This window comes from Vipera ursinii, assembly GCF_947247035.1.
Source record: "Vipera ursinii genome assembly, chromosome: 1".
NCBI classification, from domain to species: Eukaryota; Metazoa; Chordata; class Lepidosauria; order Squamata; family Viperidae; genus Vipera; species Vipera ursinii.
Window position 1 is genome coordinate 277,736,706 of NC_139512.1, and position 13,859 is coordinate 277,750,564.

At 40.1% G+C, this 13,859-nt stretch overlaps 1 protein-coding gene across 1 annotated transcript in view; it reads left to right on the forward strand.

The window, feature by feature from the left end:
• The window catches only part of PNLDC1 (PARN like ribonuclease domain containing exonuclease 1), a gene marked incomplete at its 3' end in the record, with an annotated part of 28,924 nt that overhangs the window by 7,290 nt on the left and 7,775 nt on the right, over nucleotides 1-13,859 (forward strand). The window contains exons 9-14 of the mRNA XM_083349801.1: nucleotides 771-908; nucleotides 3,651-3,720; nucleotides 4,466-4,551; nucleotides 8,482-8,537; nucleotides 9,662-9,726; nucleotides 12,403-12,456. Of these exons, the coding sequence (XP_083205927.1) occupies nucleotides 771-908; nucleotides 3,651-3,720; nucleotides 4,466-4,551; nucleotides 8,482-8,537; nucleotides 9,662-9,726; nucleotides 12,403-12,456 (469 nt within the window). The remainder of the gene's footprint in view (nucleotides 1-770; nucleotides 909-3,650; nucleotides 3,721-4,465; nucleotides 4,552-8,481; nucleotides 8,538-9,661; nucleotides 9,727-12,402; nucleotides 12,457-13,859) is intronic.

Genomic DNA, 13,859 nt, shown 5'->3' on the forward strand with positions numbered 1-13,859 from the left:
TGAGGTAAGATTGATATATGTATTAATATCCTCAAAATCAATCTGTTCCTGCCATTGAACAGGTTTCCATGTTTGTTACTTTGAGATTTCTGACAAACGTTTAGCTGGGATTATACAAAAGTAATTGTTAAATTAGGCTTGACGTATCACTGGGCACAGAACAAAATTGGCTTGTGATGTAGCCTTGGAAATTACGGTACATAAATTGCTTCTCTATTAGCAGCTTATGCTATATGTAAGGCATGGGCATACATGGAGTTACATTTAGATTCTGCCTAATTGTTAAGGAACAATACTTTTAAGGAAATATCCACTTACAAATAATTCTAGAAATTGTATTAGTTTTTTTAAAATAACAAATGTTATTATGGAATGTTAAATGAATAAGTGTTTATGGAAAATTAAATGAAAATACTAAATATTGAAACAATCAACTATTTGAAATATACAAGAATAATAAAGGGAGTGATTGTCTTAAGAGAAAATTTGCAGTATCATTTTATAAAGAGTTTTTGGGACCCATGTCATTGGACAAATGAAACTTGATTTAACCATGATACCAACTAGCATGAAATGAAAACAGATAAGTGGAACAGGGAAAGAAGGATTGAAGAAGAGTAGAAAGTAATGTAATTTGCCATGGAGGTATTGTTTTCACATAACAGACAAATGTGTTTTGAAAATTAAAAAGACTGAGTGTATTAAAACATTTACCCAGGCAGATGTAATGAAAGAATGAGTTACTGACAGCTACCGTTCTTATTTCTTAGTTGATGGTGAAAAAGATGAATCCACAATACCGCTGGGTCCTGGAAAACACTGCTTTCGATCCATGTCAAAGAGAACAAATTCTTTTTTCTGCAAGGGGCTTCACCAATATTTTTCAGACACTTGTGAAAGCTAAGAAGGTAAAGCCCAGTTTTCTGTTAGAAAGTTCATTCATTATATAAACCTGACCTATGAAATATTTATTATTTATTTGTCGCCTATCTCGCCCTGGGGATACTCCAGATGGCTTACAACAATAAAAAGGAAGAAATGAAGTGAGTGACAACAAAACAGAAATAATAGAACGATGAATAAACAGTGAAAAAGAAAACAGTGAGAATACATCCATATGATAACCAAAAAAGATGGACATGCGGGGAGCAGAGAGCAAGAGGGGAGGAAGGTGGAGTCTGTCATCAAGCCAGCAGTTGCCTCCAGTCCGGAACTCCCCCATTGGGTCTCCAGGCAGAGCCAGGCTCTTGTGGAAGAATAGGAGGGTGGGGTCAGAGCTTACCCTAGTACAGGGGTAGGCAACCTTGGCTCTTTTATGACTTGTGGACTTCAACTCCCAGAATTCCTGAGTCAGCATGGCTGGTTGAGGAATTCTGGGTATTGAAGTCCACAAGTCATAAAAGAGCCAAGGTTGCCTACCCCTGCCCTAGAAGGTAGGATGTTCCAAAGGGTGGGTCCTCTGGCAGAGAAGGCTGTTCTTCTGGATCCTGATAGTCGGAGTTCTTCGACTGATGGGACCCATAGTAGGCCTTCTCTGCCGGCATGAGTAGGATGGGTTTGTCCTAGCAGGAACCATATTCACATATGTAGGACACATACATTCCACACGATTTAGAATAATCTTGAAATCTTGTTTGTGAAATTGCTGGATTCCACGTTTTGTTTGTGGAAATTAACTTTCAGTTTGAATGCATTGTTAAGTGCCACATTCTCTAGTCATGGTGTTTCCACGATGTGCAAAATTATTGTTGTTACGTGAAACTATAACAGGAGTGGACAGGCTTTCCTGGCTAAAACCTACAATTGACCTTTACATGGTATTCCAAAGGTCACGCTCTAGAAAGGGTGGACAAAAGTTAAAAAGTTTCTTTTATTTACATTTAAAATTAATTTAAATTTTGCATGCCTATAGGTCTGTTTTTTATGGAATTATTTTTCCTTCTATCAGATTGAAATTTGGTAGTGACGTTTAAAGTAAGTCACTCCAAAAGATTGGTGTTCTTGGGCTGAATGCAACCCTGGGGCTTCCGTTGCACACACTTTTACTTTACAGGCAATTTTCAAGTATCATTAGTTGCATATTGTTAAGGCAAATGATTAGCCTGTTTATGATAGTATAAGTAGTCCTCGACTTACAGCCACTTATTTAGCAACTGTTCAGAGTTACACCACTGAAAAGTGATTTATGACCATCGCAGCACTCCTCCCCCCCCCCCGTGGCCCCATGAGCAAAATTCAGGCGCTTGGCAACCAACAGGTATTTATGATGGCTGCAGCATCCCAGGGTCATGTGACCACCATTTGCAACCTTCCCAACTGGCATCTGACCAGCAGAGTCAGTGGGAGAAGCTGGATTGGCTTAACGGCTGTGCGATTCACTTAACAAGCGCAGTGATTCGTTTAATAACCACTGCAAACAAGGTTGGACTAGCATTGATGATGTTACCTAGTTTGGATAATGAACTAGGAAGGAAACAAAACCAAACGCAGAAAGCCCCAAGGAGCCCTTCAAACAAGGTCCTAACACTGGGTGTGATTCACTTAATCACCCATTTGATCAGCAATGGAAATTCTGGTCCTGATTATGATATTAAGTTGAGCATTACCCGTAATTAGGACTGGCAGCTCAGTTGCTAAGTAACGTGGTCACGTAGCAGAAAATCTCACGACCGCAAGTGGGCTTTCAGCCTTATTTTCCCCTTTGGTCATTAAGTGAAGCAGTGTGGTTGCTAAGCATAAAATCACATGATCACAACTTACGATTTCATTTATGTTCTTGCACTAACCTGCTTCATTTCCGTTGCTTTGTTTATCTATGTTCTGCACTACCTGCTTGTTGGAAGCAAAAATACAAGTGAGTACCGGTCACACGATTGAGGGATATTATGGTCATAAATGCATGCCAGTTTCAGAGCAGCTGAATGGTGATCACATGACCGTTGGGGCACTGAAATGGTTGTAAATGCAAGGATTGGTTACAAAAACAAATTTTTTTTAGCACCGTCGTAACTTGGATCAGTTGTACGAGGCAGTTGATAAGCAAGGACTACCTGTAAATACAATGCTTTTTCCCCCCTAATTCACTGGTAAAAAAGACAGAATTCTTACGTCTTAAACATCATTCATAATAAGTATATATGGGCCCTAAGTCACGTATCTAGCAGTCTCTCAGTTGTGATGGAGTTGATTTGAATGCATTTCCAAATATATAATTATATACAGTAGCAATGTAAGGCTGAAGATGGGAGCCTTCCTGATTTCAAATGCATATTCCAAGGTCAAAGCTGCTTGCAAAAAAGAAAACTAAACTAGAAGCTTCTTCTATCCAGCAGGATTGTACCTAGGATGTCTCTTACATGCTTGCTAAGTATTCCAAAGCAGAGAGAGGCTTGCCTACAAGGTGTATCCCGTTGCATTTGAATTAATGCTTTTTTTTTGTTTTTAGAAAAAAGAATTCTGAAAGCTGACACCAATTTGATCACACGTAAATCAGTCTGTTTCTGGGTCTGGAAAGTTGCCCCTCTGCAAAGCATAGCCCTGGCAAGCAAATTGCGCTTAGTGTTTTTAAAGGAGCAGCGCAGAACCGCAATGAGATGCTGACAATCTTACAGAGTTTTGCTTTGTTTCGTTTTTGTTTCCGCTCTCTGTAGCCGCTGGTGGGACACAATATGCTGTTGGATCTTCTCTATCTACATGAGAAATTTTACAGACCCCTTCCTGGTAAAGCCATTTCGAATACCAGTCGTGTAGGATCTAGCGTATCCCTCTTTCAGCTCCAAGCAATTGCTCTTGATCTTTGCTATTAGGAAAGAACTGGTACAGTTTGGTCTCTTGCAAGTTTAATGACATTAGCTTAATAAATTTACAAGCAAGCATTAGAGATAGTCCTCCACTTAATAACCATAATGGAGTCTGCCCGTTTTTGTCATACGCCTCGGTGGTCGCAAAGCAGGTCACCCACATGACCAATCCAATTTTACAACCCTTTTTTTTAAAAGAAATCACCACAGTTGTTAAGTGAACCCATTGTTCTCTAGGGCAGCACCCCCCAATATTTTGGGTGCCAGGGACTGGTTCTGTGGAAGGTGGGTTTTCCATGGCCTGGGGAGGGGGGAGGCATGGTTTTGCATGCTGCCTGGGTCCTGCGTGAGTATGGATGGGCTCCGTTCATTTGTGTGGACCAGTTCTTGGAGGGCCACGGACCAGTGCCAGTCCACAGCCTAGGTTGGGGACCCCTGTTCTGTGGCATGTTTTTGCTGAAAACTCGAAGTAAATGCAGGCCGGTTGCTGGCCATGTGCCTTATGGAGGGCGGCCTTTGGAATTTCAGAACCAAGTCCTAATTTCCTTGAGGGGGGGGCTCCTTCGTAACTTTGAACAGCCATTAATTGACCGATTGTAAGTCAAGGACTACCTGTAATTTGTTCTCCCTCCTTTTTCCCATTTTTTTTACTTAACGATTTTCAGAAAAGTATGAAGAATTCAAAGATAACCTTCACTTTCTGTTTCCTGTGCTTTTGGATACGAAGAACATTTCCAAAGCCACGTGGAAGGTAATTTTCATTCTCTAGCACAATTAATTAAAAATGTTCCAGCTTGTTTTCACCTGCAGTTCTTTCTTCCTCTCAAAGTGAGGGACTATAGTTCAGTTCTTCCGTTTTTTTTAAAAAAGTATGCTTAATTTCCCAGATTAAATAGCTGAAGGATCTCAGTTTGAGGCTGGGGGGAAAAAAAACAACAACACTTGTATGAGGCAATAAAGAGCCATTGGCATAAAGTGAATGGTTCTGGACTATTAGACTAAACAGATCAAGCTCTGTCACTTTTATATTACGTTTTCTTTCAAATTAAATATTTTAATTTATTCAAATAAATGAGCATATAGTCATTTCCCCCTTTTAATAAAAATCAAGGAAGTCTCCTGTTCGTTTTTCATTGTTCAGCATTTCTTTTTTTTTTTTATTTAAAAAGTTTTACAATACATTTTGACTTTAATCCCCCCTCCCCCACCCCTATCCCTCTCCCCCACTCCCTCCTCCCCCCCCCCCGACTTCCCAGAGCTAAATACAGGGCATAAAATCAAAAAACAAACATAAACACCCCTATATTATCAACAATAAAGTATAAATTCTATCTCTCTCTAGCTCATATAAAATGAATACAAACAATATTAATATTACAAATAAAGTAGAGAAGAAAAAGAGGAAAACAAAAAAAGATCTTTACTCAAAATAAATTTTCTTAATCCCAGTCCTTATTCATATTAATTTCAAAAAAAAAAAGGGGGAAAGAAAAAAAACTTTCACCTGCTATTTGCATTCTCCCACCTTTCTCTAATTTCCAAACAAATTCTCAGTTACGCACCAAAAGCGCTTATCTCTGTTAATCTTAATAATCTCCAACCAAACTAAACTATAATCTAAAATAGTTCTTGCGTGTATCACGCCAAATGTCTCACAGTTCCAAATCATCCTTAAGTTCAAATAAAAGTTCAAATAAAAAGAGTATATATAAAAAAAAAATTTAAGCAATCTCTAAGACAACTTGTTATTAATTAGGTGCTTACATACCCACTCTTAGTTCAACACATACTTTAAGTCCGTAACCCTAATATACTTTTCTAGCAAGCAAATAACATCAATCTTAAATTATATAAAATATTAAAAAAAAGAAAAAAAACTTTCTTTCTCCTCTATAATAATTTTACTCCATTGACATTCTAATCTAAAAATTTAATCAGCAATCTTAACGCCCCAAAACTTTTGGAGCACCTCTGTCATGACCCCCAAAACTTCTTTAGACCGCTCTCCTCCTACATCTTCATTGTAAGCACACTTTGAAGATTCCATAACTTTCCGCTGGTCTTGCTCTTGCTCTCGTCTCGCTCTTCTTAGGGCGGCACGCGTCATCTTGTGGCCTCCTGCAGCAACCGATGAGACTGTAGCTTGATCCCCTCCACCACCATTGTCCTCTGCCTGTCTGTCTGCTACATCTTGAAACTTTCCCACACCATGTCCTTTTGCAGCTTCCAAAAATGATAAGGGTGTTGCTTTTAACACATTACTATAAAAATCACGTGCCTGGGCCACAGTAACCAAACGATGTCTTTTACCTTCGTGCGTTGTCACCAACCCAACTGGAATCTCCCATCTGAACTTAATATCACGTTTCTTAAGTTCCTGTACTAGAAATGCGAAATCTTTCCTTCTCCTTAGGATCTTCGGAGGAATCTCTTTTAAAACCAAAACTTCTTGCTCAGCCACTACCAAATTAGTATCATAAGCAGCTTGAATGACTTCATCTCTAATTACTCTCTTTGTAAAATAGACCACCACATCTCTGGGTAACTTCCTCTGTCTTGCAATCCATGAATTTACACGAAAAACTTTGTCCATATTTCCCTCAATTTCAGATGCTGACTGGCCCAGTACCCCTTCCAGAGCCTCAGAAATCAGCTGCTTTAAATCTTCTTTACCATTCTCCTTTAAACCCCTAATTCTAATAGCATTCTGCATCTGATTATACTGAACACGGCTCAATTCTTCATCCATTTTATCCCTTATATTTTCATTTTCTAATACCTTTGCTTCTAATATAGAGTTCTTTTGACTGAGATCCTCCACTTTTACATCCAGCTGTTGCACACATTCAGCTACGGATACAACCTTAGACAAAATGTCCACCCTCATTGCTCTCAGCTTCTCTTCCATCTTCTTCTCCAATTTCTCCATTTTCTCCTCCATTTTCTCCTCCAATTTCTCCTCCAGCTTTTTCAACTTTTCATCCATCATATCAGACATCAGTTGTGCGTGCTTTCCAAGAGCGTCTTGTAAATCCTTAAGCGTCAATACCGGAGGAGATGCAGGAGGAAGCAAAGCTTGCAGTGAGGTCTCTTGCACCAGGGAAGACCCCGCATTCCGAAGAGCTTTAGAAGTTTTAGCCGCCATCTTCCCCCACTTCCACTTATTACGCACTTTCACTTTAAAGCTATAAAATCCATTGAGCTAGAGAGTAAAAATAAAGAGTCCACTTCACCTTGACCTCCTGTACCGCTCTGCCTGCATCTTGATAATCAAAAGTATTTCCTTTTGGCAGGGGTGGTTGCTAACGCCTGGCTCTGCTCCAAGAATCCCAGAGCAGAGGCGCTGCGCAGCTCGGAGCAACCCAGGCTTCGGGGGGGCTCATCCTTCAGCCGCCCAAGCTCTCAGCTCAGGCGGCCCCAGAGAGCTCAACCCCTACCTGGGGCCTCACCCCCTCCTCTTCTCCCGAGGAGAGGGCTTCAAATCCATCTAAACAGCTGATAGACGCTGTTTACGATGGAAAAACACAGCTGCGGAGCGGGCAGCCCGAAAACGGCTGTCTTTCGACGTCGCGTCGCCACCGGAAGTCGCATTGTTCAGCATTTCTTAGAGGAACAGTGATCCCAGAGTTCAGTAGAAGTGATAGACTTGCCGGCCTCTGATCCTTTTCCTCATAAGGTTTATGAACCCAGCGCTGGGGGAACCTCAAGAAAGTGTTGGCAGGTTCCCTGTGAACCTGAGTACTACATTTATTAAAAGTTGTATACTTTAAGGCTGAGCAAATAGAAACTTCTTTTTTTTGAAAATTAATGGGAAGCATGTAACCACTGGCTCGGCTCAAGAGTGACAGTGCTTATACCCCAGTTTGAGGGCTGCTTTGTAAGTTCCGCACACTGATCTCAACAGCATGGGCTGCTAAGATCATTGTTAATACTTATCCTCATTGCAGAAACAGGAGTAGAGCTGTCCAGTGGCGTAGCGTGGGGGGTGCAGGGGGGGCCGGCCGCACCGGCCGCAACATCTGGGGGGGCGCTCGCACTCGCAGCTCTCTGCCCCTGCCTGGCTCACTCACTCTCTCTCACTGCAGTGCTGGCTGTGTGAATCCGATCTGAGCCGCCGGGTCGCCGCCCACTGTGGAGGGGGGGTGCCAGGCGTGCGGAGCAGAGAGAGAGCGAGGAACTATCTGGGGGAGGGGCAGTGCAGCGGCCGCCCAGCGCAGCGCAACTAATTAGTGGAAGAGACTCGAGTGCTAAAATCCACGAGTTAGGGGGCGCAAATTACTTGCCACTGGAGCTGTCCTTTCTTGAGTTTCAGCGTAGGATCCTATTTTCTCAGGTTTCCAGTTTTTGGGAGGGGCAGCTGATGAAGATGAGATGTGTTTTCAGAGGAACTAGTATAAACATACTTTAAATCAGTTCTGGGGCATGTAAATACCAAGCTTATTTAAGGGTCTTGTGTTTAGAGTATAGAAAATTTAATAGTAAAATGGGTTATAATCTTATTTTCCTCATAGGAAAACAAAGGTAAGAGGGGAAGACCCCGAGGACCGTATTATTAGAAAATTCCGGAACACCGTGGGTTTCACACCTTCCACCTGGCTTCCATATTCTTGCTGTCTTGCCAGTTGATTCATATCCACGGGACCCTAATGCTTTTTGTTTCTTTTTTCCCCCTTTAACACAGGAATTTAAGTTTCCTCAAGTTTCTTATCTTTTGGAGTTGTATGAAATGCTGTGCAGGTCAGCCACTTGCCTCTTTCTTGAACTCTTTCCTGTTTAATCACTAAATATATGATTGGTAATCTTAATAACTATTTCATTTCATTGAATTCTAGTAAAAATTCCCAGGAATCAAATGGTGTTTTATTTTCGTACTCTGTCTTCACTGTTTCCTTCATTTAGACGTAACTAAAGGGCACGTTGCTCAGTTTGACATTTGAAAGAGGAATAAAAAAAACAATGTTTTGCCCAAAAGTCTTGTGGTTCTCAGTAAAGTAGTCCTTTCAAGCAGCAGATTTTAGGATAACATTAAAGTCAATCCATCTATAGAATTTGCTGATGTCATGGTCATAAATCTATAGACTGTAGACAGTCAAAAGGATGACCTTGATGGAGACAACAGTTGCAGAATCCCAGATTTGGGGGCTGGGGGCAATAAAGTCTCAGCCAGGCATCCGTCCAGACATACACACAAACTTCACATGATAGACAAAATAGGATTGAGCAGAACATGTTCACACTTGCAAGATTGTGTTACTGTAGTCAATTTTAATAAAAGTAGTTTAAGGCCTACATAGTGCTTGTTTCTTATTCTGTTCTACTTTATAGGATTGACTTATGCATAGTTTCTAACAATAGAAATTTTATATAAATGGTGTGGTTAAGAAGTTACAGGAGAGTATAAAATAGCAGTATGAGGTCTTTACATCTGACTACTGGAGGCCTATTCTAGAAATTCTAGTCCCACTCAATTTCTCCGTTTCAAAGGAGCCACATGAGTGGAAGTGGAAGAGGAGAGAAGAAGGGAAGGGATTGAACCCCTCATGAAAAGAAAGTTGCTATGGTGCAGCGGTAGAATTTCATTGGGAGACAGATGACTTCCCCAAAGCCCAACCTAAAATATTGTCCCAACCATTGGGGGGGAAGGAGGGTGAGTCTTTAGGCCTGATTCTGTTTAAAACATTAGCAGAACACATATACTATACATTCACTCATTCAGCTGGTCTTTCCTTGCTTCAATTTATAAAAAAGTCCACCTAGGGTTTTTGTGGGGTTTTTTTTGAAGAAAAGCCAGAGAATGAAGATTATTAGTACTGTCAGAAAGAAACATGCAGGGACTAAAAATTATTTCTCCCTCTTAACAGTGTTGTGAGTCCAACCGACCAGCTTTGTCCAGAGATCTTTCACTCAGATGATTGCCTCAGATACGGTACGTCTGGTTTGGAAGGAAAGTCTTATCACGGGTAAACCATTATCACTGGTAAATCTAAAGAATGTCCTTGGCTTAGTTTGAAAGAGATTTTTCATAGTCTTGAAGAAAAGATCATATTAATAGGCATAAATTTGAGAGCTGTCACACTGTTCAGTTGGCTTCATTGCAGGAGACACTCAGGTATGCTTTGAAAGAGAGTATCAGCTACCCTTCTGTTCTTTACAGAATTATCTATTCTGTTGCTGTCTTACTCCTTATCTATAAGGAATAGCAAGGTCAACTTAATAGAGTGTGACATTTATTTATTTATTTATTTATTTATTTATTTATTTATTTATTTTTGTTACATTTATATACCGCCCTTTCCCAAAGGACTCAGGGCGGTTTACAGGGTGGTTAAAAAACAAAGATACAAAAATTAAAAACAAATTAAAAAATTATATTCGTCCCTGCATAAATAAAACCCCAGTTAAAATTAAGATTAATCCTCAGCCTGGGCCAGAGAGCTCGAAGAGCCAGGTCTTCAGGTCCCGGCGGAATGAACGGAGGTCGGGGGCAGTCCTCAGCTCCACTGGCAGCTGGTTCCACAGGGCAGGCGCCCCCACTGAGAAGGCTCTATCCCTGGGTGTCGTTCGCCGGCAATCTCTTACCGGTGGCACCCTGAGAAGACCCTCCCTGTGGGAGCGCACTGGATGAAGGGAACGTGATGCTGGCAGCAGGTGTTCCCTCAGATATCCCGGACCCAAGCCATTACCTACTTCCTCTTTTTTAAATAATAATTTTATTAATGATTATAAAAGTAAAAAAACCCTAAACAGTAAAAAGTAGAATACACAGAAAAGAAAGGAAAATGAAAAATAGAAAAGCAAAAAAGTAAAAATATAGTAAAGAAAAAGAAAAAACTTATGAAGAAGTGACTTTCCACTTTTATCACAACAAATATGAATACTATCACCTCTTAAATATAACAAATATTTTCTTCCCTTTATTATTTATAGATTTGTTTATCAACATTTCTCTTTTAATCTTTTAACCATTTTTACTCTATGAATTACATTTATAAACTTTAACCAAATAAACCAACTTTATATTCCTTATTTTCAATTCTAACAATCTTACTCTTCAGTCCATTCAGATAATTTTGCAAAACTTTGTTTCATTTTTTCTTTGTCCCTTGTCACCAGATTTTTTTTTTGTAAATCCATTGTAAAGAAATTATTTTGGTTACTCTCTTGGTTTCTGGTTCATATATCCTTTCTAATTATTAAAATATCAGCCGGCTTCTTTTATATGTCTAGTGTAACATCTTTTTCCATGTCATTCTTGTAGCCTGTCATTTATAAATTCACTTTTAACTCAGTGTTGCTCTTCTCAGATAAAACCTGTTCCTTCTTCATAACCTCTTTTAGACATGATCTCGCCTTCAAGGCAGATGTCTCTGTTGGCACTATTAATATTAATTTCTAAGTCAATTTTTCAAAAATATCCTTCAGTATTTCTGATGCTAGACTATTTTGCTTCATTCTGTAATTGTAAGTCGAGTTTGTGTTCTTCTCCTTTACTGGTAATCTTTAGTTTCCTCTAGTATCCAATTTTTAAAATCTTATTTTAAAAAAAATCGAAACAAAAGCAATTTTTTTTCCTGAGAAAGGTTCTTTACAATTAATTCTTAAAACCTTTTTTCGAATTTATCTGGGTCCTTAGTCCTTCTGAGACTTTTTAAATTCAAAGTTACAATCGCTTGTTTGGCTGTTTATTTATTTTTTTAAGTTCTTAAACTTGTAGTTAAAACTTTGTTTTGCTAAGGATAAAAGAATACTCACCCAGGGCTGTCGGATGCATTGATTCTAAGGTTTCTAATGCTTGAAAAGCAGCTAATCCAACAATTTCTGAAAGCGATTAGAAAAGGAAGTATGCCTTCTTTTGCTTCTTTTCAAAGACACTGTCTGTTGATTTGAACCAGATGGCTCTGCCCTTGTCTCTCAGAGCTCTAAAACCCACCAGATTGAGGTTTTGAGGTCTTCTCAAAGGGAGTAGCTGTCTGCAGCTCTTGTGGGTGATCTCAAGTCAATTCCTTCTTTTGAAGAGGTTTCAAAGAGCTGATCAACTTGAGAGATCTTCACTTTGCAGTGGCATTGGTCCCCTTTTAACAGAGCCATCTTCTGTCTGCCATTTCTTCTTCTGGGAGTCCAGAATATTGCCTGCTTTCTCACGGAGTTCTCCTTTGATCTGATTACTAAGTACCAAACCAAAACTGCCAGTGGAGCATATGATCTTGGATCCTAATTTTAGATTGTAATAAAATTCTTGCGTAGCAATACCGATATCACTCATATTCCACCCTATTGTGGTTTATAGCACTCTCCGAGCGTTTTACAACGTCTGCATGTTGCCCCCAAGAATCTGGGTTCTCATTTTATTGACCATGGAAGGCTGAGTCAACCTTGAGCCGGTCAGAATTGAACTCCTGGCAGTGGGATGCAGAGTTAGGCTGCAATACTGCATTTTAACCCCTGGGCCAACATCATTTTTATGTTGTTTTTTTTTAAAAAAAAAGTAGGATGAGAATAACAATAGAAAAGTTAAAATGAAAACTTTAGATTGTTCGTGTAATAAAGTGTCAGGAAACTATCTGGGAAGCTTTACCTTTTCTCTGCATTTAAAACCTTTCAGCTACAAATAAATGTCCTCACGAGGCCGGCTATGATGCATTCCTCTGTGGAGCAGGTACGTGCTTTATCTTTAAGAATCTAATATATTCCTTTTTTTAGGCTTTGTCCAATTCCAGATATGAACTAACCAAGGGGTGGGAAACTGGTGGCTTTACAGTTATAGCAATAGCAATAGCACTTGCTGTATATACTGCTCCACAGTGCTTTTACAGTCCTCTCTGTAAGTGGTTTACAGAGTCAGCATATTGTCCCCAACAATCTGGGTCCTCATTTTACTGACTTTGGAAGGATGGAAGGCTGAGTCGACCTTGAGCTGGTGAGACTCAAATGGCTGGCAGTTGGCAGAATTAGCCTGCATTCTAACCACTGTGTCACCACAGCTCTTTATAGAATTATGCTGTCCACTTGTTCAGATGCAACCAAGTAGCTTCTGTCCGATTTTCTGTTATAGAAAGGAAAACTTCAGCATAGTTAGAGCTTTCGCTTTGCAGCTTTTGCCTTCGTAAAGGATGTATGGCTATATTAACATGTAAGCTGATATGAGAAGGATGTCTGGATCCTGACCTTCACGGCTCATGAGTATATACAATCTGTAAATGTTCATATGTTGCTAGTGAAATTCCATGGATAACTCATTTTTTAAAAATAGATTTCTATGCTTTTCCTCTGAAAGTAAATTCCCCACTGGTAATCCCCAGATTTCCATTTGCAGACAGTCCTCATTTAGTTATCCTACTTGGAACTGAAATTTCTGTTGTTAGTTGAAGCGGTTTCTTAGGTGAAACATCCCCTGACTGCACCACTTCGCAATGGTACAGTAGTTCTGGGAATCCCTTTGTTTGATAAAGTGAGGGCTATACTGTTCTTACGAAAAGACCTCACACTTCTCCAGTCGAGGCAGCTGCTGCCATTTGCAATGCTTTGTGTGCCTCAGCAGCAGAAGTGAGAAGGTGGCAAAGGTCAGTGAGGGGCAGCAGGAGTAGGTTTCAGAGGAGTGCAGGGTGGGCAAAAGGCTACAGATGGAGTGGGATAGGTAAGTACGGAGAATTGAAGTGCACGCTGTAGTCAGAAATAATTACACAAATTTTGGAGCCATGTTGGTGCAGTGGTTAGAATGCAGTATGGCAGGCTGACTTTGCCCAATGCCAGGGGTTTGATCCTGACCGGCTCAAGGTTGACTCAGCCTTCCATCCTTCCGAGGTCGGTAAAATGACCCAGATTGTTGAGGGCAATATGCTGAGTCTGCAAACTGCTTAGAGAGGGCTGTAAAGCGCTATGAAAGCTGTATATAAGTGCTCTTGCTATGTGATCACTTAGAGGCATTGCAACAGCCGTAGCTTTGAGGTCCAGTCATGACTAACTTTGAATGGTTGCTGAATTAATGCTCATTTAGCAAAGACCACTTGTATAATTCTTTGTCTGCGTTTCTTTAAGTAAATGAAACAGTAATATTTGTGT